This window comes from Pristiophorus japonicus, chromosome 10, assembly GCF_044704955.1.
Source record: "Pristiophorus japonicus isolate sPriJap1 chromosome 10, sPriJap1.hap1, whole genome shotgun sequence".
NCBI lineage: Eukaryota > Metazoa > Chordata > Chondrichthyes > Pristiophoridae > Pristiophorus > Pristiophorus japonicus.
Genome location: NC_091986.1, coordinates 60,075,657 through 60,102,980, shown reverse-complemented (window position 1 = coordinate 60,102,980; position 27,324 = coordinate 60,075,657). Strand labels below are relative to the sequence as shown.

At 45.5% G+C, this 27,324-nt stretch overlaps 1 protein-coding gene across 1 annotated transcript in view; it reads right to left on the bottom strand.

Annotated features, from left to right (window-relative positions):
* The window catches only part of LOC139274592 (T-cell surface protein tactile-like), a 172,333-nt gene that overhangs the window by 10,017 nt on the left and 134,992 nt on the right, over positions 1 to 27,324 (bottom strand). The window contains exons 10-12 of the mRNA XM_070891272.1: positions 18,521 to 18,659; positions 6,715 to 7,107; positions 1,840 to 1,951 (exon numbers count right to left, since the gene is read on the bottom strand). Coding sequence (XP_070747373.1) covers positions 1,840 to 1,951; positions 6,715 to 7,107; positions 18,521 to 18,659 — 644 coding nt within the window. The remainder of the gene's footprint in view (positions 1 to 1,839; positions 1,952 to 6,714; positions 7,108 to 18,520; positions 18,660 to 27,324) is intronic.

The window sequence follows — 27,324 nt, the reverse complement described above, 5'->3', positions numbered from 1 at the left end:
ATAATAATCTGCCTTCCTGTTTTTGTCACCAAAGTGGATAACCTCACATTTATCCACATTATCCCGCATCTGCCATGCATTTGCCCATTTACCTAACCTGTCCAAGTCCCCCTGCAGCCTCTTAACATCCTCGTCGCAGCTCGCACTGCTACCCAGCTTAGTATCATCTGCAAACTTGGAGATATTAAATTCAATTCCTTCGTCTAAATCATTAATGTATATTGTAAAGAGCTGGGGTCCCAGCACTGAACCCTGTGGTACCACACTAGTCACTGCCTGCCATTCTGAAAAAGACCTGTTTATTCCCACTCTTTGCTTCCTGTCTGCCAACCAGTTCTCTATCCACGTCAATACATTACCCCAAATACCATGTGCCTTAATTTTGCACACTAATCTCTTGTGTGGGACCTTGTCAAAAGCCTTTTGAAAGTCCAAATACAGATTGGGATAATGTTTCGGGTCGATGGCCTTTCATCTTTTTGTAGGAAATGTTGAGCTTTCTTCGTTCCAATCCTACTCAGGTTCCCTCTGAGTTCTTCATATACATACATGACTGTGTCGGTTTTACTTCCTGTTCTCACCCTGAGCCAGAGAATTTAATTAATTTTGCTTCTAATTTCTAATCCTCCCTTACCTACACGTGGTCCATCTCTGACTCTTGTCTTCCTCTTGATTTCTCTATCTCTGGTGATTGACTGCCCACTGATATCTGTTCATCTTCATCATAGGCAGTCCCTCGAACGAGGATGACTTGCTTCCACACGAGTTCACAGATGTTTCAATGAAGGACCCGATATTCCAGTCCTGAACTCCAGTTGAAGGGGTGGAAGATGCCTGTGCGTGGATTTTTTTAACGTGTGGTGACGGTTGCACATCAGCCACCACACGGGCTTGACAGAGCTAGGTAGGCCTTTATCCAATGACAAGGGTTAACCAGGATGACTGGAGACAAGTTCTGTTGCACGGACCTAGTGCACACACATATCGCAGTGTGGGCTGGCCCGTGCTGCCCCGGAGGGGCGCTAACGCGGCGTAAATGCCATTGCGACCAAGTGCGGCGCTGACGTCGACTCCTGCCAACAGCGTGCGCCCCGATCTCCTGCGCCCAGAGACCGTGATGTTATCACCATGCGCATTGCTTCAGTAACCCCCCCAGATCCAAAATTCACTTAGGGGGACAGCACTGACAGCTGCAGGAGGCGTGGATCGGGTGGCCCGCTGCTATAGGGCGATGATTAAAGGTGAGGTGGCCAAGGTAAGTGAAAAAAAACCTTACCTTTCTTCTTGGAGTTTCTTTCATGGGTTCCTGCCCATAATCGTTCAGCCCGGCACTCTGTTTGAGAACTGGGCTGATCGTGCGGGTGGTCCAGGAAGATGACTTTTAAATTGCAGAGCCTGCAGCGATGGCCCTTCCTTTTAAGGGAGTGAAGGGCCCTTTGAATGTGGCAGCACTGCACAGCCTAGTGTGCAGCGCTTCTGAGGTATCTGCCCTGTCTGCTGCCATTAGCGCTCCAAGAAAGAAGTGGAGTGCTTGATTAAGTGCTCCACTAAATCTTGGAGCGTAAACGGCAATTTTTTTAAAAGTTTGAAATCGTTAGCGCTTGGTACTAACTTTTCAAACTTTGAAAAATTAACGCCCCAAACGGGGCGATAGTGAATTTCTCCCACTCTATTTTTCTCACCACAGATGCTGCCTGACCTGCTGAGTGTTTACAACATTTTCTGCTTTTATTTCAGATATACAGCGTCTGCAGTATTTTGCTTTCTGCCAAAAGTTTGTAAACATATTGATTCAAATTTAAATTGCAATAATTTAAAGATCGACAAAACAATACTTACAGTTTCTTCCTGACCTGCCAGTATCTGATAAGATAAGATAATACAGCAGTACAGATCACCAAGATCAGGATCACAGTTACCACCACTGCCACAGAAACAGTGTCTTCAGGCTCTGCAAAATACACAGTAACAAAATGATATAAGATCCCAAACATCGGGGTTAATTTTGCAGTCCGCAATGCTGAATGAAGCTTTAGCGAGTATTAGCACAAATTGGAAATTCGAGTGGGCACTGCGCAGACTTGAAAAATTAACCTTTCATATCAAATCTAACAGTGGTGAATTTCAATGTCACAGACAAGTTACGGCAGGAGATCAGATGAACCCGGTATAAATTCAGGACTGATGGGCTTTATGGATAAGAAAAGATACAGGAATTAAGCCCACGTTTTCCCCTACCTCGGTGGGTTCGTTGCAGCTAGCGTTGTTGGCGGCCCACTCTACAAAATGATTTCCCCCTAATTGGGCTTGTTAAGCGCACCCATTGTGTTTGCCAACCAATTAAAGGAAGTGGGTCTGATGATGTCATTTGATGATACGTAATCAGCCGGTTTCCTTAAAGAGATCATGTCCAAATTTATTTTGGCAGTTGTGCTGTCAGCATCATACAAACACTGAGGTACTGCAAATACTGGCAATGACTGCACAGAGGTGCACAGCTGTCCCCAGGCTTTCCCATGACTCTATATATGCTAATGGAGGGAGTCACAACACGCAGGGAGGTTCTCTTCCCTTCCAATGGGTGGAAGAGACCTGCCTAGGAGATCAACACAGCCTGGTTGCACATTGCACAGGAGGACACGAGCAGGGATGTCATCAGGAGGACCAGGCTGCAGTGGTGCAAACCTTTCAATAGTCTCTGTAGGTCACAAAATGTTACTACAAAGCCACACTCAATCTCATACCATCCTCATCACTCTGCCTTTCCTACCCTACTTCTGCACATCCTTACTCACACCAACTTATCTTGCACATTCACCCATCCCTCTCTATCTACATTATCACATCCCCATCCCACTAGCCATCCCTCATACTCACCCTCATCCTAGTGCAATCATACCAACTAACACCACACAAGGGTAGACACTTGGGTGTTTTAGCCAATGATCATGTAAAGTTTCTGTTAATGTGCTGTCAAACATTTAAATCTTTATTTTCAACACTTTGCCTTCGTGGACAGATTTGTGTGCACCTTTGGAAGTGGCTTAGTGAGTTGCAATGAATGGTGAGACATAACAGTAACCTCCCGCCCCGCCCCGCCCCCCCGCTCCATCCCCCGCAATATGATCAATGTGAAAGGAATGGCTTGGGCATTGTAGGAATGCTTTATGGTGTTGATGTGGGGTGGTGCTAACCTGGTGCATCATGTTGAAGCCAGTGTGTACAGCGCCAAGTGAAGTAAATGTGGCCTTGGTGAGGCTATCGCTGGCCTCTCGGGCAGTAATGTGGTTGGGTGCTGATGCCCTGTATCCTGTGTATCATATGTTGATTGCGGAGAAGGTTGCTGTTGTTGTTGGTGCTGCTGGTGTGTCTGGTGCTGCTGGTGTTGGTGATGATCGTGGTGGGATTCTGAGAACCAAGGTGAGATAATTTCAAGGGCACCGATGCTGATGTAATAGAAAGCCGATGAACAGTCAATGGTGAGAAAGGATGTTCCAATGAGGTGACATTGGATAGAGAGATTGCTCCAAACACTTGCAACCTGCATAAAGCTCAATCTGTCTTCCAAATGCAGTAAGCAACAGTTTTTGATGTTGGAAAATGAAGAGCTGTGAGATGGGAGCTTTTATAACACAATTGCAGCTGTCAAGTAAATAAATTAATTAATGGTCACACTACTCCTGACATCCTTACCGGACATAATCTCCGAGCATGTAAACCCTGTGGACAACCTTGTAGAATGGTACGTTCAGCTCAAAATTATTTTTAATAGGCTACTAACAAGATCATAATGACCTAAATTGCCTCCCCAGCCGCTGCGTGTCAGGTCTGTTCAACGTTGACAGATCTGACATCTGGGAAAGTAGCGTGGCAGATGGTTGACAGTGGGTTCTTCACCCACTGTCAAAAAAAAAATTCCCACCTGGACTGCTACCAAACCTGGCTGCTGACTCACCGAAAAATTCTCCCCTAAGTGTTTGGGGGAAAATACGTCATTGATGAGCCAGGCTTGCATTACTTATAGTCACATCGCCCATTTTGTGGTGGCTGGTGTGCAATGATTACCACACATTAAAGAAATCCACGCACAGGCATCTTCCACCCCCTCAATTGGAGTTCAAGACTGGAATATCAGGTCCTTCATCGAAACATCTGTGAACTCATGTGGAAGCAAGTCATCCTCGTTCAAGGGACTGCCTATGATGACTTATAGTCACTCAGTGCTTTCATTTTCAGTATCCACCATACCAATAGGGCAGATTTTATAAATTCATGATCTCCGAGCAGAGCTTCACGTGGCAGGAGTGCCTTTCAGACATTCGGGCACAAGGACTGCTGTGGTTCAAGGAGAAGGCCAACCATCTCCTTCTCAGGATGAGTACGGAAGAGCCAGAAATGTGAACTAGACAGCATCATCCACATCTCCTGAGCAAATTTTTTAAAAGCTCCTTGTGATTTTCCATCCATTACTTTGGGCCCGCTGATCTATGTGCTCAAATTCCCAATAGGCATCCCATCGCATGGACCAATATTGCAGCAGTGCCAATTCGTAAAAAATACCATTAGTAAAGTACAAGTTTTCAGTAAAATTGAACTAGTCTGCATCTATATATAGGTTAAGCCAGAAGGGAATAGTCAATAGGATGCAAAACCTCCAATCAGGTGTGATTTATGCTTTGGGATTTATCGAGGAAAATCGTATGGTAGGAATGGTCATTCTAATTGCCAGGGCAGGTGGGGGCAGTTGGCTTTAAATTTTAATAAATGCTCCTGAGCAGGCATAAAAATAAAGTTATTGCACCTATTCTTTTAATAAATATGGCTCAGATTTCGTGGTCAGCGGTGAAGGAACGTCACTCGCCATTACATCACTGATAGCTGCCCTCAAAGTTGTCTCAGGTTTTTGAGCAGAGACTTGCTTAAATCCGGCATCTGATCCAATGTGCCATCCTCTACAGGGCATCTGTGGTGTCTGTCAGCAGGTTAAGAAATTGGTCTACGGCATAATCAATGGAAAATAAAATTGGGCCAGGTATAAAGCAGGCTGCCGATTCGCTATCGCCCATTTTGTGATATTGACAAAGACCAATTTCACCCCCAGTGTTCTCTGCATTCAAATCAAGAATGGATGAATTGAAAACTAAGAAAACGGGACCAAGAATTATTCCATCCCATCATCAGTGCACACAATAGAATCCTAGAATAGTACAGCACAGAAGGAGACTATTTGGCCCATTGAATCTACGGCACCATCAAAGAGCAATCCAGTTAGTCTCACTCTCCTGCTCTTTCCCTATATCCCTGCAGTTTTTTCTCCTTCAAGCTTTTATCTGATTCTCTTTTGAAGGTTACTATTGAATTTGTATCCATTACCCTATCAGGCAGTGCATTCCAAATCCTAACCACTCATGCGTAAAAAGTCTGTGGTACTTTTGCCAATCATCTTAAATCTGTGCCCTCTTGTTATTGATCCTTCAGCCATTGGAAATAGTTCCTCTTTATTTACTTTATCTAAACACTTCGTGTTTTTAAACACCTTTATCAAATCTCCTCTTTGTGTTATCTGCTCTAAGGAGAACAATTCCAGCTTCTCCTGTCTATCCACATAACTGTAATCCTTCATTCCTGGAACCATTCTAGTAATTCTCTTCCGTACCTTCTCCAAAGCCTTCACGTTCTTCCTAAAGTGTGGTACCCAGAATTGGGCACAATACTCCAGCTGGGGCCAACTGGTGTTCTATATAAGTTTAACATAACTCCCTGGCTTTTGCACTCTATGCCTCTAGCTATAAAGCCCAGTATCCCATATGTTTAACTGCTCTTTTAACCTCTTCTGCCACCTTCAAAGATTGGTGCACAAACACTCCCAGGTCTCTCTAATCTTGCACCCTCTTCAAAATTGAACCATTTAGTGCGCATGATCTCTCCTCATTCCTCCTACCAAAATGTATCACTGCAACACTTTTCTGCCATGTTTCTGCCCATTCCACCAGCCTGTCTCTGTCCTCTTGAAGTCTGTGACTATATTTCATCACTGTTCCAAGTTTTGTCTCATCTGCATAGTAATGAAAAAAGATTTGTGCAGGCACAACTTCACTTCAACTAGTAAAATGTTGAATCAAAATTGATAGGAGTCTGCAGCAACTCTGATACACATTTAAGCACTTGATAGAATTAATATAAAACTTAAATCAATTAAAAGTATGGAAAGTTAAAAATAACCCGTCTTGTGTAACAGTAAGCTCCCAGATTTCCACTACAGGTATGGCAATGAGTACTGGAAATTATGTAAATAGTCTAAAAGATAAAAAGTAGTATGTCATGGAGAAATAATTTATCGGCTACAATGCTTCTCAAAATATATATTTTTTTTTAAAGGAACGCAATCACATATTTTTTGATTATCTTCACATTCCAGAATATCTATTCCCTAGCAGATGCAAATCACAAACTATACAAAATAAAGATCTTCTCTGTTACCTTCAGACTGATTCCACTGTTTCTAAGTTCCAAGATTTCAATATGTGGACAATAAATAATTCCATCTATCAGCTTCATCTGAAGGAGGTCTGTCTTTAACTAACAGTTACTGCCCTACATTTATTGGACTGAAGGAGAGTATCACTGTGCCTCCTGGTTTCATTTACTAAAGTTAAGCAAAAATCATGTGAAGCTAAATAATATTCTTACTTACACCCAGAAAGTAATATTTACCTTTGTCAGCAATGGTATGGACAATGGCACTTGTGCTGTTCAAATAATTTGTTGTTGTGTATGATTTGGTTTTGTTGATTGGTATTTCAGTATTTTCCATAGATGATTTGGTGCCGTTGGATGATTCAAAGCTAATCGATGACTGCATAATGGTAGACTGTCCCTCACTGGTGGATAGCACAATGGTGATTGATGGGCCAGGACTGCTGGATGGTGCAATGCTGATAGATGGTCCAAAGGTAGTCGATGATTGAGATGATTGAATGGTGGTGGACAATCCAGCACTGGTGAATAGTCCAGTGCTGGTAGACTCTCCCAGGATAGTGGATGAACCAGTGGCGATTGATAGCCCAATCCCAGTAGTCAAATCAGTGCTGGTATGAAATTCAATACCTAAAGGAGAAATTAGGTATTAATTACTGATCTGTATAGTAATAGCTAGATAAATAATGAGAAGCAAACGAGCCAAAGGTGGGCAGCGGAAACGTTACAAGGACACCCTCAAAGCCTCCCTGATAAAGTGCGACATCCCCACTGACTCGGAGTCCATGGCCAAAGACCGCCCCGAGTCTCATCGCCGAGAGCGTGCAGAAATCAAGCACAGGCAGCGGAAGGAGCGTGCGGCAAACCCACCCCTTCCCTCATCTGTCCCATCTGTGACAGAGTCTGTGGCTCTCGTATTGAACTGTTCAGCCACCAAAGAACTCAATTTAAGAGTGGAAGCAAGTCTTCCTCGATTCCGAGGGACTGCGTATGATGATGATGATAGTAATAGCTCGATAAATAATGAGAAGCACAATTGAAAATAAACCCAGAACTACAGGATTACATTTTCACCACTCACATGGTAAAGTAATATACAGCATATTAATGAGATTGGGATAAAATAGAGAAATTGGAATGAATCTTTAGTGTGCCAGGATTTCTGCTCTCTGCCAAGTTTCTGGACGCAGGGTCATTTCAATGGCCCAAAAATGCTATTGGAGGCGTACCTTCAGAGTGCGCCTACAACCTGCTTAAAATATACGAACTGTGGAGACTTCAGGTCCTGGGCCTGCAGACTTATGCCTGCATAAAGCCCCATGGATGCCAGGGATGCAGGCAGTTTGGAAGCATCCCTGGGATCACGTGGGCCAAGTTGTTCAATCAGAAAGGAGAATTCCATTGCTGTCATTTCCGAATGGAATCTGCTAATGACAACCAATGGAATCCCCAAATAATAAAATTATTTACATAATTCTAATAAAAATAAATGTTCTCATTTTCAAATATAATTAAAAGTCCTTTCAATACATCAAATACAATTTTTTTTTAATTTTGAAAAGTAATTTTAAAGATTTTAATCCGGGCCAAAATTTGCAAAAATAATTTTAGATGCTTGTGCATCATTTTTTAATTTTAAAATTTTTAATTTAAGATTTATATTAACTCTTACATTGGTGAAAGAAGACCCCATTCCTGCTTTTATCAGCTGTAAGACTTTCGTGGGGATTTGCAGGACAACGAAAATGATTTTACTTTTGGTTTGGTAGATCTTCATACTTTGACAGATCGCAAGTTCCGGGTTTTCGCACATCCCCTCCATCTCTTGGGAATCCCTGGCCCAAGACGACTCAAAGTGGAAGGGAAGCATCCGAGAAGGCACCGAACACTTAGAGTCACTTTACCGAGGGCACATGGAAGCCAAGTACAAACAGCGGAAGAAGCGTATGACAAGCCAAGAACTCCAACCACCTGTCCCACCAAGCACCATTGACCCACCTGTGACAGAGACTGTAGATCCCGCATTAGTCTCATCAGTCACCTTAGAACTCATTTTAGTGTGGAAGCAAGTCATCGTCGACTCGAGGGGACTACCTAAGAAGAAGACACCCCCATTTCTCACCTACCAACAATCTCTATCAATGAGGACTCATACCTACATTTATATGCTTCACCTCGCCCTCACACATGTAGCACTGTTGTAAGCTTCAGACCCACATCCCACAGCTTGCACACAGCCAGCTATTCAATCATGGCACCCAGACACATTGCACGACACTCACTGACACACTTCCTTCGCTTTTGCAGGAGCAGGTGATGCACAACTGGAGGCAGCAGAAACTAACCAGAGGGGTGAGGCACACCTGCATGGTCTAACCTCCATGGAGGAGACGGTGTTGGCCCTTACCACACCCTTACTCTTGTGCCCTTTTCCTTTCAGATACCCAAGAAATGCTACCTAGCTAGGCAGTGGAGAAAGAAAAAGAGAGTGATGGTGAAGACACACCATCACTTGATTTTACACTCACAGCTACCAGATCAGATACTGACAGAGCATGTATCTTAGAGGATAGCATCATCATCACCATCATAGGCGGCCCGTCGAATGAGGATGACTTGCTTCCACACCAAAAGGGTTGAATTTGTTGATGTTTCAATGAAGGACCCGATGTTCCAGTCCTGAACTCCTCCAATTGAGGGGGTGGTAGATGCCTGTGCGTGGATTTTTTTTAACATGTGGTAACCGATGCACATCAACCACCACACGGGTTTGACAGAGCTCGGCCTTTATCCCGTGGCAAGGATAAACCAGGACGACTGGAGACCTGCTCTGCTGCACAGACTACTGCGCACACATATGGCAGTGTGAGCTAGCCTGTGCTGTCCCTGTGCCCTCGGCTCTTCTGGGCCCTGCACCCTCATTTGCTGCACTTCAGTCATCATCTCTCGCCGCTCAACTTTTGTCACACCTTAGCCACGATCTCTCACCGCTCTGCCTCAATCATTCACCGCACCTCCGCCATGGTCTCTTGCTGCTCATCCGCCCTGACGTTCCCGCTCCTCTGCCGTGCCTGGGCACCGCCAATGCTCCTGCCCATGCTCTAACCGGCAACCTGGGTCCCAGTGATGCCACCCAGTCACCCGTCCCGAAGGCGCCGCACAGGTGGGAACTGCACATGGTGGGACACCAGACACAGCAGCAATGTAGCCAGGGAAAGGAGAAATAATGACGCAGATGCTAGCTCGCTGGAGGGCAAGGTCACACATGTGTTCTGCTGCAGAGGACTCAGATGAGGACTTTGATGGGCCAGGCTACAGAAGAATACTTGGTGCATTGGGAAGCCTGCCAGAAAGTCTGCATTCAATGTCAACACAATGACTTCGGTCTTCCCAATATTTAGTTGGAGAAAATTTCTGCTCATCCAGTACTGGATGTCGGACAAGCAGTCTGACAATTTAGAGACAGTGGAGGCGTTGAGTGAAGTGGTGGTGAGGTAGAGTTGGGTGCCGTCAGTACATGTGGAAACTGACGCTGTTTTTCACATGATGTCGCCGAGGGTCAGCATGTAGATGAGAAATATGAGGGGGCTAATGATAGATCCTTGGGTGACACCAGAGTTAACGATGCGGGAGTGGGAAGAGAAGCCATTGCAGGAGATCCCAGCAGATTGCAAAACTGCAAATGTAACGCCGCTATTTAAAAAAGAAGGCAGACAAAAAGTTAGCCTAACATCTGTGGTTGGGAAAATGTTGGAGTCCATTATTAAAGAAGCAGTAGCAGGATATTTGGAAAAGCAAAATTCGGTCAGGCAGAGTCGGCATGGATTTATGAAGGGGAAGTCATGTTTGACAAATTTGCTGGAGTTCTTTGAGAATGTAATGAATAGGGTGGATAAAGGGAAACCAAATTAATGTGGTGTATTTGGATTTCCAGAAGTCACTTGACAAGGTGCACATAAAAGATTACTGCACAAGATAAAAGTTCACGGGGTAGGGGTAATATATTAGCATAGGTAGAGGATTGGCTAACTAACAGAACAGAGAGTCGGGATAAATGGTTCATTCTCTGGTTGGCAACCAGTAATTAGTGGGGTGCCACAGGGATCAGTGCTGGGACCCCAACTATTTACAATCTATATTAACGACTTGGAAGAAGGGACTGAGTGTAACGTAGCCAAGTTTGCTGATGATACAAAGATGGGAGGAAAAGCAATGTGTGAGGAGGACACAAAAAATCTGCGAAAGGACATAGACAGGCTAAGTGAGTGGGCAAAAATTTGGCAGATGGAGTATAATGTTGGAAAGTGTGAGGTCATGCACTTTGGCAGAAAAAAATTAAAGAGCAAGTTATTATTTAAATGGAGAAAGATTGCAAAGTGCTGCAGTACAGCGGGCCCTGGGGGTACTTGTGCATGAAACACAAAATGATAGTATGCAGGTACAGAAAGTGATCAGGAAGGCCAATAGTATCTTGGCCTTTATTGCAAAGGGGATGGAGTATAAAAGCAGGGAAGTCTTGCTACACCTATACAAGGTATTGGTGAGGCCACACCTGGAATACTGCGTGCTGTTTTGGTTTCCATATTTACGAAAGGATATACTTGCTTTGGAGGCACTTCAGAGAAGGTTCACTAGGTTGATTCTGGAGATGAGGGGGTTGACTTATGTGGAACGGTTGAGTAGGTTGGGCCTCTACTCATTGGAATTCAGAAGAATGAGAGGTGATCTTATCAAAACGTATAAGATTATGATGGGACAAGCTGGATGCAAACAGGATGTTTCTACTGATGGGGGAGACGAGAACTAGAGGGCATGATCTTAGAATAAGGGGCCGCCTATTTAAAACTAAGATGAGGAGAAATTTAATCTCTCAGAGGGTTGTAAATCTGGAATTCGATGCCACAGAGAGCTGTGGAAGCTGGGACATTGAATAAATTTCAGACAGAAATAGACAGTTTCTTAAATGATAACAGGGTAAGGGGTTATGGGGAGTGGGCGGGGAAGTAGACCTGAGTCCATGATCAGATCAGCCATGATCTTTTGAATGCCGGAGCAGGCTCGAGGGGCCGTATGGCCTACTCCTGTTCCTATTTCTTATGTAAGTGATTCTCTGGCTATGAGAAATAGAGTTAACGCTTCAGGTTGATGACCTTTCATCAGGTCATCGACCTGAAATGTTAACTCTGTTTCCCACTCCACAGATAATGCCTGACCTGTTGAGCATTTACAGCATTTTCTGACTTTTATTTCAGATTTCCAGCATCCACAGCATTTTGCTTTCATAGATAAAAATGGAACCAGGTAAGTGCAGTCCCATCCAGCTGGACAACAGTGGAGATGCGTTTGAGGAGATGGAGTGGTCAACCGTGTCAAAGGCTGCAGATAGGTCGAGAAGGACAAGGGGAGATGGTTTTCCTTTGCAACACACTTAGAATGTAAATTGTTACTTTGATAAGAGCAATTTCGGTAGAGACAGAAACCTGACTGCAGGGATTGCAGGGGTTATAATATGGAGTTGCGGGAAAGATGGGCACAGACTTGGGAGGAGACAACATGTTCAAGGACTTTGGAGAGGAAATAGAGGTTGCAGATGGGGCGGTAGTTTACAAGGACAGTGGGCTCAAGGATTGTTTTTTTGAGGAGATAAATAATGATGGCAGATTTGAGGGAGAGGAGGTCAGTACCTGAGGAGAGAGAGTTGTTAACAATATCAGCTAACATGGGAGCCAGAAAAGGAATTTGGGCATTTTAGTTGGAATAAGGTCGAGGGAGTACGAAGTGGATCTCATGGACAAATTTGAGTTCAGGGCTAAGGCAGGGGTTACCTGAGAGGAAGTTTGGCCTGGTGGCCGAGGGGAAGGGTGGGAAGTGGCAGAGGCAAAGAGATACTGTTGAAACCCCATGGGGGTAGATCTTGAAATAGAAACATAGAAACATAGAAAATAGGTGCAGAAGTAGGCCATTCGGCCCTTCGAGCCTGCACCGCCATTCAATGAGTTCATGGCTGAACATGCAACTTTAGTACCCCATTCCTGCTTTCTCGTAGAAAGGACTAGATCTAATTCCTTTTTGAATATATTTAGTGAATTGGCCTCAACAACTTCCTGTGGTAGAGAATTCCACAGATTCACCACTCTCTGGATGAAGAGGTTTCTCCTCATCTCGGTCCTAAATGGCTTACCCCTTATTCTTAGACTGTGATCCCTGGTTCTGGACTTCCCCAACATTGGGAACATTCTTCCTGCATCTAACCTGTCTAAACCCGTCAGAATTTTAAACATTTCTATGAGATCCCCTCTCATTCTTCTGAACTCCAGTGAATACAAGCCCAGTTTATCCAGTCTTTCTTAATATGTCAGTCCCGCCATCCCGGGAATAAGTCTGGTGAACCTTCGCTGCACTCCCTCAATAGCAAGAACGTCCTTCCTCAAATTAGGAAACCAAAACTGTACACAATACTCCAGATGTGGCCTCACCAAGGCCCTGTACAACTGTAGTAACACCTCCCTGATCCTGTACTCAAATCCTCTCGCTATGAAGGCCAACATGCCATTTGCTTTTTTAACCGTCTGCTGTACCTGCATGCCAACCTTCAATGACTGATGTACCATGACACCCAGGTCTCGTTGCACCTCCCCTTTTCCTAATCTGTCACCATTCAGATAATAGTCTGTCTCTCTGTTTTTACCACCAAAGTGGATAACCTCACATTTATCCGCATTATACTTCATCTGCCATGCATTTGCCCACTCACCTAACCTATCCAAGTCACTCTGCAGCCTCATAGCATCCTCCTCGCAGCTCACACTGCCACCCAACTTAGTGTCATCCACAAATTTGGAGATATTACATTTAATTCCCTCGTCTAAATCATTAATGTACAATGTAAACAGCTGGGGCCCCAGCACAGAACCTTGCAGTACCCCACTAGTCACTGCCTGCCATTCTGAAAAGTATCCATTTACTCCTACTCTTTGCTTCCTGTCTGACAACCAGTTTTCAATCCACGTCAGCACACTACCCCCAATCCCATGTGCTTTAACTTTGCACACTAATCTCTTGTGTGGGACCTTGTCGAAAGCCTTCTGAAAGTCCAAATAGACCACATCAACTGGTTCTCCCTTGTCCACTCTACTGGAAACATCCTCAAAAAATTCCAGAAGATTTATCAAGCATGATTTCCCTTTCACAAATCCATGCTGACTTGGACCTATCATGTCACCTCTTTCCAAATGCGCTGCTATGACATCCTTAATAATTGATTGCATCAATTTCCTCACTACTGATGTCAGGTTGACCGGTCTATAATTCCCTGTTATATCTCTCCCTCCTTTTTTAAAAAGTGGGGTTACATTGGCTACCGTCCACTCCATCGGAACTGATCCAGAGTCTATAGAATGTTGGAAAATGACTGTCAATGCATCCGCTATTTCCAAGGCCACCTCCTTAAGTACTCTGGGATGCAGTCCATCAGGCCCTGGGGATTTATCGGCCTTCAATCCCATCAGTTTCCCCAACACAATTTCCGGACTAATAAGGATTTCCCTCAGTTCCTCCTTCTTACTAGATCCTCTGACCCCTTTTATATCCGAAAGATTGTTTGTGTCCTTCTGAGTGAATACCGAACCAAAGTACTTGTTCAATTTGCCATTTGTTTGTTCCCAGTTATGACTTCCCCTGATTCTGACTGCAGGGGACCTACGTTTGTCTTTACTAACCTTTTTCTCTTTACATATCTATAGAAGCTTTTGCAGTCCATTTTAATGTTCCCTGCAAGCTTCCTCTCGTACTCTATTTTCCCTGCCCTAATCAAACCCTTTGTCCTCCTTTGCTGAGTTCTAAATTTCTCCCAGTCCCCGGGGTCACTGCTATTTCTGGCCAATTTGTATGCCACTTCCTTCACTTTAATAATATCCCTGATTTCCCTTTATAGCCATGGTTGAGTATCCTTCCCTTTTTTATTTTTACGCCAGACAGGGATGTACAATTGTTGTAGTTCATCCATGCGGTTTCTAAATATCTGCCATTGCCCATCCACTGTCAACCCTTAAGTATCATTCGCCAATCTATCCTAGCCAATTCACGCCTCATACCTTCAAAGTTACCCTTCTTTGAGTTCTGGACCATGGTCTCTGAATTAATTGTTTCATTCTCCATCCTAATGTAGAATTCCACCATATTATGGTTACTCTTCCCCAAGGGGCCTCACACAATGAGATTGCTAATTAATCCTCTCTCATTACACAACACCCAGTCTAAAATGGCCTCCCCCCAAGTTGGTTCCTCGACATATTGGTCTAGAAAACCATCCCTTATGCACTCCAGGAAATTCTCCTCCACCGTATTGTTTCCAGTTTGGTTAGCCCAATCTATCTGCATATTAAAGTCACCCATGAAACTGCTGCACCTTTATTGCACGTACCCCTAATTTCCTGTTTGATGCCCTCCCCAACATCACTACTACTGTTTGGAGGTCTGTACACAACTCCCACTAACGTTTTCTGCCCCTTGGTATTACGTAGCTCCACCCATACCGATTCCACATCATCCAAGCTAATGTCTTTCCTTATAATAACATTAATTTACTCTTTAACCAGTTGCGCCACCCCGCCTCCTTTTCCTTTCTGTCTATCTTTCCTAAATGTTGAATACCCGTGGATGTTGAGTTCCCAGCCTTGGTCACCCTGGAGCCATGTCTACATGATGCCAACCACATCGTATCCGTTAACTGCTATCTGCACAGTTAATTCATCCACCTTATTCCGAATACTCCTCGCATTGAGGCACAGAGCCTTCAGGCTTGCCCTTTTAACCCACTTAGACCCTTTAGAATCTTGCTGCCAAGTGGCCCTTTTTGTTTTTTGCCTTGGGTTTCTCTGCCCTCCACTTTTACTCATCTCCTTTCTGTCTTTTGCTTCTGTCTCCATTTTGTTTCCCTTTGTCTCCCTGCATTGGTTCCCATCCCCCTGCCATATTAGTTTAACTCCTCCCCAACAGCACTAGCAAACACTCCTCCTAGGACATTGGTTCCAGTCCTGCCCAGGTGCAGACCGTCCGGTTTGTACTGGTCCCACCTCCCCCAGAACCGGTTCCAATGCCCCAGGAATTTGAAACCCTCCCTGCTGTACCACTGTTCAAGCCACGTATTCATCTGCACTATCCTGCGATTCCTACTCTGACTAGCATGTGTCACTGGTAGCAACCCCGAGATTACTACTTTTGAGGTCCTACTTTTTAATTTCGTTCCTAGCTCCTTAAATTTGTCTCGTAGGACTTCCTCCTGTTTTTTACCTATATCGTTAGTACCAATGTGCTATTCTACCAATAGTACCAATAGTAGATATTCTTGGTCACCTGGAATTTTCACGCGGGTTCTCTCGATTATACACTGTAATTTTGGAAGAAGATCGGTGGAGACCCCGAAAAAATGTCATAAATGACCAATCTCAGAGGTTTGTGCTGATCTTTCACCAAAGGCATGGTGCTCTAGTGGGAAATTCTATCTCTGTGTCTTTAAGTATCTGTAGCAGGGTAACATAGTAACAGTTTCAGCTAGGAGAAGATGTTCAGTCAATCCAAAGCACCTATCCACAGTATTCATTTTGTGCATTTCTAAATAATATGATTGCCAGCTTTACTTCATTTTGAAAGATACATTTTTGATTTTTTTTGATCCTGGTATAAATTTCAAGAGGTGCTGTGGGTATTTCTAGGGAACGGTACTTCTGAGGCCTTCAATAGAAAGACAGGAGATTCCACAGAAATAAAAACCAAGAATTTACAAAACAATATTGTGAAAGAATATTATCTCAGGTCAAGTATTATTATGGATATTAATGGAAGGTCTTTTCTGTGTTTGAGGATAAATAAACAGATTCTGTAAACCACTTTATTTTGTTGTACGGTTTTTGCTCCTGCTTATCTGCTGTCTTTCTTTAGAAACTTGATCGATGCTTTATTGCCAGGGCCACATTCTGATACCGTTCTTATCCTATCATTTTCTAGGAGATCATGAGAGAGCTTGCGACATATTCAAGAAGCTAATCACAGTGATAAGGGTTTCTGTTTAAGCCCTGGGTATACTACAGTGCCACATATTTAGATATATAATAGATATATGGAGCAAGTCTTGCTGAGGACAAGGAAAACATCGAAGTAAAAACCCAAAAAATTATCACAGAACCATAGAAATTTACGGCTCGGAAGGAGGCCATTTCGGCCCATTGTGTCTGCGCTGGCTGACAAAGAGCTATTCAGCCTAATCCCACTTTCCAGCTCTTGGTCAGTAGCCCTGTAGGTTATGGCACTTCAAATGCATATCTCAGTACTTTTTAAATATGGTAAGGGATTCTGCCTCTAACACCCTTTCAGGCAGGTCGTTCCAAACCCCCAACATCCTCTGGGTGAAGAAATTTCCCATCAAATCCCCTCTAAACCTCCTACCAATTACTTTAAATCTATGCCTGCTAGTTGTTGATCCCTCTGCTAAGGGAACTAGGTTCTTCTTATCCACTCTACCTAGGCCCCTCATAATTGTATACATCTCAATCAGGTCTCCCCTCAGCCTCTTCTGTTCCAAAGAAAACAAATCCAGCCTATACAATCTTTCCTCAAAGCTAAAATTTTCCGGTCCAGGCAACATTCTCAGAAATCTCCTCTGTACCCTCTCTAGTGCAATCACATCGTTCCTGTCATGTGACGACCAGAACTAGTGTTTTATACAGTTCAAGCATAACCTCCCTGCTCTTGTATTCTATGCCTCACCTAATAAAGGCAAGTGTTCTGTATGCCTTCTTAAGCACCTTATCTACCTGGCCTGCTACAATCAGGGATCTGTAGTCCTGAACTCCAAGGTCCCTTTGTTCCTCTACACTTCTCAGTGTCCTACCATTTAATGTGTATTCCCTTGCCTTATTAGCACTCCCCAAATACATTATCCCACACTTCTCCGGATTGAATTCCATTTGCCGCTGTTCTGTCCACCTGACCGGTACATTGATATCTTCCTGCAGTCCGCAGCTTTCTTCTTCATTATTAACCACACAGCCGATTTTAGTATAATCTGCAAACTTCTTAATCATACCCCCTACATTCAAGTCTAAATCATTGATATATACCACAAAAAACAAGGGACCTAGTAGTGAGCCCTGCGGAACCCCACTGGAAAACAACCTTCCAGTCACAAAAGCATCCATCAACCATCACTCTTTGCTTCCTGTCTCTGAGCCAATTTTGGATCCAACTTGCGACTTTGCCCTGGATCCCATGGGCTTTTACTTTCGTGACCAGTCTGCCACATGGGACCTTTTCAAAAGCCTTGCTAAAATCCATATACATCACATCAAGTGCATTACCGCCATCGGCCCTCCTTGTTACCACCTCAAAAAATGCAATCAAGTTAGTCAGACACAACCTTCCATTAACAAATCCATGCTGACTGTCCTTGATAAATTCATGTCTTTCTAAATGAAGATTTATCCTGTCCCTCAGATTTTGTTCCAATAATAGCCCAGACTATTTTAGTGAACCAATGCTCATGAACAACTTGCTAACTGGGGGCATGGAGTATTTGAGAAATCTGCCGGCTTCTCCATGGAAGTTACAAGTTATAGTGAGGGGGATGCAATCATGGGAGGTGGCTCGAAGGAGTCGGCAGTAGATTGTAAGACTTTTGTGGGACCAGGAGGAGAATTCATGCTCCTTCTAACCCCATAAAGAAAATTTTAAAATTACCCTGGCCATTTTTCTGAGCGGTCTGCAGTGATCCCTTTAAGGACTGCTGGTTAGGCTGATCTGTCACTGGTAGCAATGGACGGAGCATGCATGGAGCATACCCTGTCCATTGGTACCTTAAAATGGTGTTGGAATTCTATGTACGGCATAACACCCCAATTTGAATACTGAAATGAGGCTCCAGTAACGCTCTGTGTAAAGAAATTGCTCTTAATGATAACAGTTTAACACCTTCAATCTTAACTTTAATGATGGCATTCCACCTTCCATCTTACCTTTAACGATGACAATTTAACACCTTCCATCTTACCTTTAATGATGACATTAACGTAAGAACTGCGTTGTAGATTAGTCCCTGGAACATTAGCATCACAGATGTACTTTCCGGCAGTCTCTTCAGTTGCATTTTTCAAGGTCAACAGATTGGAATTTGATACTGTCCCATTAACCTTCAAAAAAAGCAAGCATTTATATATAAATGCTAAAAAAAGGATTCAAAATGGAGTCTGATATTGGCATACTTTCCACAACAGTTGAATCACTCAGTTGTACAACAGGACACGGTGAAGCAGTCGTGAAGTGTCAATTTGTAGCAGCCTGCCACTACCATCGGTATCCAGCAGGGTGCGCACAGTATTGAGCCAAAACACTTATTTTTTCCAACCTGGGTTGCCTCAGCTCATTTTGCAAATCATCCCAACCAGCAGAACTTGCTATGTCATAAGGAACGCAGATCAATTCAGAACTACTGCAAAGGCTTTGACTACAAATTTAGCTCTTCACATATGTATTGAAGCTCAGTTAAGCCAAATGGGGGTCAAGCAAACCAGAAAATCCATCCCATCTCTAATTGTTTCTGCCCCAGCACTCACACCTACATGTCACTTTCTGTCATGTACTTCACTTGAATGTGACTCATTCTTTTTAACCACTAATTCTATCCAGGCACAATGTTAAGGAGTTAACTGTAATGTTGTCTTTTCAGACATAGTGATAACCTTGTGTGATTTTCTCCCTACCTCCATTGAAATGAATAAGTGGAAAATCAAGGGCTGCACTCTGGTAATTTCCCGGTGTGTGCTCCCAGTGGGCAAGACTCCATGCCTGGAGAGCACAAAGATAACATTTACCCTGTAATTTGTTTTAAAAGGTACAATTTTATGATACTGGCATACCCTGCAGAGTAATGGGCACCTTGGGAGTCATGGCCAATGTATTACCTAAACTTCATCGACATGTTGGCGGCAGCTCAATCGTCAGTTTACCATTTAAGCACTCATAGACAGAGCTTTGCACAACATGAGTGAATATTGGGAATTCAAGCTGACCTCCATGTTCAAATTCCTGATATGACTTAGCCCATGTTGCTATTGCCTAACTTCTGCCCTCCCTCTCCCACTACATATATCAGACTTGGCTGTTGGAGGATAAAATGGCCCAACATGTTCCATATGGGTCACATGGATCAACGTCTAATCCAGCCATAAGTACAAATATTAAGGGACATTTTACAAAGTCACACTTTCAACATGGAGTTGTGCATATGGAGAATTTAAGCATGGAAGTCAGTAGGCCCTGCAAGATTTCTATGGCATTATGCGCTCCCAATGGGAGAAGCTCTGTGCTGGGGGGGGTAAATTTGTGAAATATACCCTACTGCGAAAGTGAATTTGGAAAAATGCAACAGATATGCATAAAAGTGCTTTAAGTACCTTTCTCAATTTTTTTAAGCTCAGGTCTGGTATTGTATTAAAAAGTGTTGTGCATTTGTAATATTAATTGCAGAAATTGCCATAAGAATATTAATAAATATTTAAATGAATGTTCTCTCTCAATGTAATGAAATCCATGGCCCAGAAATTAGGCTTCTTACCGCCACGAGTTACCACCGCCATCCTAGAAACAATTGTGGCTGCCAGTCAAATGCCCTTCTCTGGTGTGGGACTCAGCGGCTGCCATTTTGGTGAGGGCCTTAGTGGTACTGATACCTTGAGATGCAAATATGGAGAGCATGACGCAGACATCACGCTCTGCAAACTTGGACCTTTACATTGAGTTTAGCGCTGGGCCCTATGCTCGCTCTGAAAAGCGACAGACTAACAGAGATACTGTCAGCAGTTCTTAAAGGGACACAAACATCTTTCAGGTAAGTTTGCATTTAAGCATTTGGACTGGATTTTTAAATATTTTATTGAAGTAGTGGCTTGATGCAATACATGTTAAAAGTTCTTTGGGAGTGCAGGGAGTGTTGCTGGATGTTTGCAAGGCCTCTGAGAAGATAGGGAATGCTGCAAATCACCATCATCATCATAGGCAGTCCCTCAAAATTGGGGAGGACTTGCTTCCACTCTAAAAGTGAGTTCTCAGGTGACTGTACAGTATAATATGGGAATTACAGTCTCTGTCACAAGTGGGACAGATAGTGGTTAAAGGAAAGGGTGGGTGGTGAATCTGGTTTGCCGTACACTCCTTCTGCTGTCTGCGTTTGGTTTCTGCATACTCTTGGCGACAAGATTCGAGGTGCTCAGCGCCCTCCCAGATGCTCTTCCTCGACTTAGGGCAGTCTTGGGCCAGGGATTGCCAGGTGCAGGTGGGGATGTTTTACTTTATCAAGAAGGCTTTAAGGGTGTCCTTGAAACGTATCCTCTGTCCACCTGGGGCTCGCTTGCCATGTAGGACTTCCGAGTAGAGCGCTTGCTTTGGGAGTCTCGTGTCAGCCATGCGGACGATGTGGCCTGCCCAAAGGTCAAGTGTGGTCAGTGCTTCGATACTGGGGATGTTGGTCTGATCGAGAACACTGACATTGGTGCATCTATCCTCCCAGTGGATTTGCAGGATCTTGCGGAGGCAGCGCTGGTGGTAGTTCTCCAGCGCTTTGAGGTGTTTACTGCTGCAACTACTCAACAGGTCAGGCAGCATCCGAGGAGCTGGTGGTTGAGTGTGAAATCAAGTGTTGTTGTTGTTTTTTCTTCTTCTTCTTCATTCTTCTCTCCATCTTCTTGGTCAACCACTGGCTGAACTCGTTGCATTGCATGCCCGACACGAAACTCCCAAGAGGTGCATGCCAGAAGGAGGATAATGTATGAGGATACCATCATCTTGTATCCTTTCAGCTCCTGTCAAGCATGGCCTTTAAAACATTTAAATTTATTTAAAAAAAAAATAATTTTCCTGTTTTAAATATTTAAGTAAATTGCATTTTAATTAATTTTAAATATGTAATTTTTAAAAATTTACTTGATGTATAGATATATTTTTGGAGGGATTCTCATTCATGCTTATGGGGTTTCCGTATATACCGAATACCCTTAACTATGAATGGGGATTCCCTGCTTTTATTAGTTGGGCCGGCCCACGTGATACCAGAGGCGCTTGCGAATTACCTACACCCCTGGGATACATGGGCCTCTACCCATGGGTACATGGAGAGGCCCAGGACCGCGAATCTCCATACCTCCTGATATCATAGGAAGGCCACCAGACAAAGGACTGTAAAGAGACCAAGTGCTGCAACCTTTGTGGTCTGGCTGGGCATCTTTACAAAAACTGCCCCAAACGCAACTTCAGCTATGCGCAGGCAGCAAAGAACATTGCATGAGAGGAGGAGGAAGCTGAGGAACACAACGCTCCAGAGGAGACCCATACCCTCCCCCTGACCAACACACTGGGCAAAGAAAAAACCGCTCATGGACTCGGAACGGGTCAGGGAGGAAAAGAAGCCTGCTACGATGAGCTGAGAGACACCAGCACCCAGCAGCGAAGCTCTCCCCCAGCGCACCGAGTCCATGAACGAGGAGGCAGCAGATGATGAAGTGGGATGGGAGACTGTCAAGAAAAAGGCCCGCAAGCAGAAGGAAAAGAGGCAAGCAAGGGCCCCTGCTGAAACGAAAGGGAAGAGGCAGCTTACATCCACGACAGACAGCAGTGATATCAGCTCGTCGGATGACGAAAGGCGAGACAAAGCCCCTCACTACCACCACCAGAACAAGAAGCAATACGCCAACCCACAGCCACAGGCGACCAGGAGCAGTGAAGCGACCAGTATAGCCCCGCTCCGGGAATCCGGGAGCAGCGAAGTGCCCAGCGCACACGAGCTCCGGAACACCGGGAGCGAAGAAGCGACCAGCACAGCCCAGCTCCGGGATAACGGGAGCAGTGAAGTGCCCAGCACACCCCACCTCCGGAATACCGGGAGCGACGCAGCGATCGAAGCACGCCAGCTCGAGAAAGTTGTGAGTGAGGAAAAGAGGGAACCACCAACACCAGGCGAGGACAGTGCAGAGGTCATATCGGACTTTCTGACAACACGACACCAGTCCCCTGGTCGAAACACTCCCACGGGAGAGGATGACCAGTATACCAGCCCAGGTGAAGTAGACTTTTACAGTGAAAATCTATGTATGCAGGAACCGGCCACTGGGCAGGTCTCCAATGTAAAGGACAGTTTATTTGAAATGTAAATGTTTTGAACTGTAACCTGTAACTTAAACATGGATTTAAAAATTGCATCTATTAACGTGCGTAGCGTAAAATCCACTACGCGATATGTTTCCACCTTGGGGTACCTCACCAAGGTCAAAGAAGACCTGTTGTTCTTGCAGGAGTGGGGGCTGCCGCACTCCAGCAGTTACCAGCAGTGGTCATGATGGTGGGACCATGAACCATCCATATGGTCAGGAGGCAACGACTGCCGGTCTTCCGGCCTAGGCATTCTCCTGCGGGGAGGCCACTTCACCATCACTGAAGTTAAGGAGGTGGTGGGCGGCCGCCTCCTCTCGTAGCAGATGTAATGTACAAAAATTCCCCTCTAAGGCTAATTAACGTGTATGCCTCGCCTCTCAGAAGCGAGCAGCTGGCCCTCTTCCAGCAGCTCCCACTGCTGCTGGCGATGTCCAGGTCGGTCATTCCGGGCGGTGATTTCAACTGCATCATCGATGCGGCTGGATGATCCAGCAGAGCCGACAGCAAGCTGGACACCATGTCCAGACTCCTGATGGACGCGGTAAAAGACGCCAAACTGTGTGACGTCTTCAGCAACCCTGCAGACGGAGCACTGCGCAGATACACCTGGTCGAGACCAGATGGGTCCGCCCATTCCAGAATAGACTTCCTGTTTGTGTCCCACACGCTCAAGGTCAGATCCACCGACATCACACCGGTGTTCTTCTCTGACCACTGCCTCCTACTGGCCAACTGTCGCCCACAGGAAAACCAGAAAGTTGGCAGAGGGATATGGAAGCTGAATGTGAAACCGTTGACTCTGGAAAACGTGGAGGAACTCAAGAGCGATTACAAAGGTTGGAGAACCGTAAAACCCCTCTGCGATTCCCCCATGCACTGGTGGGAAACAATCAAGACAAACATTAAGAGGTTCTTCATCCTCAAAGGTGTTCAGGAGGCGAGAGGGAGACAGAGGGAATTGTTCCAACTCCAGAAGAACATGCAAAACCTGCTCCTGTTGCAGTCGATGGGGGTCGATGTCGCGGAGGAACTCGAAGAGTTCCAGCAAGCCTCGCACTTTGCCTCAGAATCCTCCAAAATCATTTTTCACTCCAGAGTCCGCTCCGTCGAGCAGGATGAGACGTGTTCGCACTTCTTTTTCCAAAAGGTACACGGGGGGAGCACTGTGATCACCAGCCTAAAGGAAGAAGACGGTTCTGTGACGTTTTCGCAGCCTGACATGCTGAGGATTAGCAAATCCTTCTATGCCAGGCTGTATGACGTCAAGCCCACAGACCGCGCGGCCTCCCAGTTGTTCCTGTCGTCTATCACAGAGGTCCTAGACGACAGCGAGCGGGAGAGTCTGGACCACCCGTTAACTCTGGATGAGGTGACAAAGGCTATCCGGTCCCTTGCGACGAGTAAAACTCCCGGAAGCGACGGCTTACCGGTCGAGTTATATTCGGCCCTGTGGGACTGAATAGGCCCAGACCTGCTGGAAGTGTACGAGAGTATGCTTCTGGCTGGCAGTATGTCAGAATCAATGAGGGAAGGCATCATCACCCTCATCTACAAGCAGAAGGGGGAGAGGGAGGAAATCAAAAACTGGCAGCCCATTTCGCTGCTCAATGTGGACTACAAGATCCTGTCAAAGGTCATTGCCAACAGGGTCAAGTCTGCTCTTGAGCTGGTGATTCACCTGGACCAGACCTGCGCTGTCCCCGGCAGGAAGATCTCTGATAGCCTGGAGCTACTCAGGGATACGATCGCTTACGTGTGGGACAGGGGGGTAATCAGCTTAGACCAGGAGAAGGCCTTTGACAGGATATCGCACACATACCTGATGGACGTGCTCTCCAAAATGGGGTTTGGGGAGGGTATCCGCAATTGGATCCAACTGCTCTACAGAGACATCAGTAGCGCAGTTCTACTCAACGGGTGGGAAACTGAAAGCTTTCCGATCAGATCTGGAGTCAGGCAAGGCTGTCCTCTCTCGTCTCTCTTGTTTGTGTCTTGTATCGAGCCCTTTGCCGGGTCCATCAGGAAGGATGTGGGCATTAGAGGGGTGACGATCCCAGGCAGCGGAGGCGCTCGGGTCAAGACCTCCCTGTACATGGACGACGTAGCCATCTTTTGCTCGGATCTGCAGTCGGTCCACAGATTGCTCACAATCTGCGACCAGTTTGAACTGGTCTTGGGAGCGAAGGTCAATCACAGCAAAAGCGAGGCCATGTTCTTTGGCAACTGGGTGCCTGACCGATCCTTTATTCCCTTCACCGTGAAGCCAGATTACCTGAAGGTGTTGGGAATATGGTTCGGAGTGGACGGGGCGTGCGCCAAAAACTGGGACGAGCGCATGGTCAAAGTGAAGCAAAAACTGGGATGGTGGAAGCTGCACTTCCTCTCCATGGCAGGAAAGAACCTGGTCATCAGGAGTGAGGTGCTCTTGGGGTTGCTGCACGTGGCACAGGTCTGGCCCATCTCTCGCTCCTGTGCCGCGGCAGTCACTCGGGCCGTCTTCCACTTTGTCCGGAGGTCCAAAATGGACCATGTCCGCAGAGACAAAATGTATAAATCTCTGGACAATGGAGGAAAGGATGTTCCGAACGTGGCCCTCATCCTGATGGCCACCTTTGTGTGCGGCTGCATCAAGCTGGGCACAGACCCCCGGTACGCAAACACCAAGTGTCACTACGTGCTGAGGTTCTACCTGTCCCCGGTGTTGCGAAGGATGGGTCTGGCCATGATGCCGCGAAACGGCCCCACCAGCTGGACCATGCCTGTCCACCTGTCCTTCGTGGAAAAGTTTTTCACAAAAAACCCATTTGACCATAAAGCCATAAAACAGCGGTCAGCACGTAAGGTCCTGGACGCCCTACAAAAGAAGGAGAGAGTGGACCCTGTCGGGAGGTTCCCTGAGCAGACTGTCGAACTCATTTGGCAGAACGTCTCATCGCCAGAGCTGTCACACAAGCACCAAGATGTAGCTTGGTTGGCGGTGAGGAGGGCCCTACCCGTCAGAGCGTTCATGCACAGCCGACATCTCAGCAGCACGGCACGGTGCCCCCGAGTCGGCTGCGGGGCGGACGAGACTGTCACCCACCTACTTCAAGATTGCGCCTTTGCAAGGCAGGTCTGGAAAGAGATGCAGTGGTTGCTGTCGAGGTTCATCCCAAGCAGCTCCATAACACAAGACTCTGTGCTCTACGGGCTGTTCCCAGGGACACACACCGAGACAGACATCACCTGCTGCTGGAGGGCCATCAACTCGGTGAAAGACTCACTTTGGTCTTGCCGAAACTTGCTGGTTCTCCAGAGCAAGGAGATGTCCACGTCTGCGTGTTGCAGACTGAGGCAATCCAAGATCCAGGACCACACGCTGAGGGACGCACTTAAAATTGGTGCAGCCGCTGCAAAGGCACGGTGGGGAAGGGCCACAGTTTAAAGCCCTTCCGCCACAGTAAACCCAGGGGATGGAATCAGTATAAAACTCCCCTCGGGCTGCAATGGTAAACCTTTTGTATACATAGAGCTCCATGATCTGCAAACACCTATGTAGTGCCATGTAAAATGCAAGTTCTGTTGTGTAATGCATGTTGGAAACAAATGTAACTGTACCCTCACTGTGTACTGTATGGTGACACATGTAATGGAACTTGATGAACGTACCACAAAGTATCCTGGATTGTATGAATCATACCTTGAAATGTAAAGTAAAGAAATGTATTGAACGGAACTGCGGTCAGCATCCAAATGTAATGTATGGAATTGCTAACCGCATCCAAATGTACTGAACTGCTTTTGAATGTATTGTGCAAATTTTTATATGAATAAAGTATATTTTGAAATTAAAAAAAACCTCCTGATATCATAGGCAATCCCTCGAAATAAGGATGACTTGCTTCCACGCCAAAAGAAGATAAGGTCACAGGTGTTCCAATGAAGAACCTAATATTCCAGGTCCTGAACTACATCCTGAAGGGTGGAAGATGCTTGTGTGTGGATTTTTTTAACGTGTTGTGGCTGGTGCACACCAGCCACCACACGGGCTTGACAGAGCTAGGTCTTGGTCCAGTGGTAAGGATTACCCAAGATGACTGGAGACCTGCTCTGCTGCACGGACCTAGCACGCACACATATCGCAGTGTGGGCTGGCCCGTGCTGTCCCTAGGCCCTAAACTTATGCCTCGTCTCCTGAGCCACCAGTTACGCAGACATTTTATTTGTGGATTGGAGGCATTTTCCACGGGAAACCTCCGACTGCAAATTCAGGGCCAATATTAATGTTTTTCAAGATAAAGAATGGAGAAAGCTTTCCCTTTGTTCACTAGATTTCACATCCTGTGAGCTCAAGTGGCAGTACATTTCTGTGGAGCAGAGTTCCGCACAATGAGAGCACATGTCAGGAATTCAATCGGATTGACCTGCGTCCGATTCATCCTCCGCACAATTTTCACTCCATTGAAGTGAATAACAAGATAATTGGGTGAGGCACGGATCAGATATGCTGACGTTCATTCGTATCCTGCATCTTCCCCCACACAAAACTCTACATTGGGAGTAGTAAATTGCAAAATTCACACTATGGATTCACAGTATAGGGTTGAATTTCCATGGGGGTAGTCCTGACAATCTGCCGTAACTTTAGTTAATGGGATTACTCTGGGGTTCCCA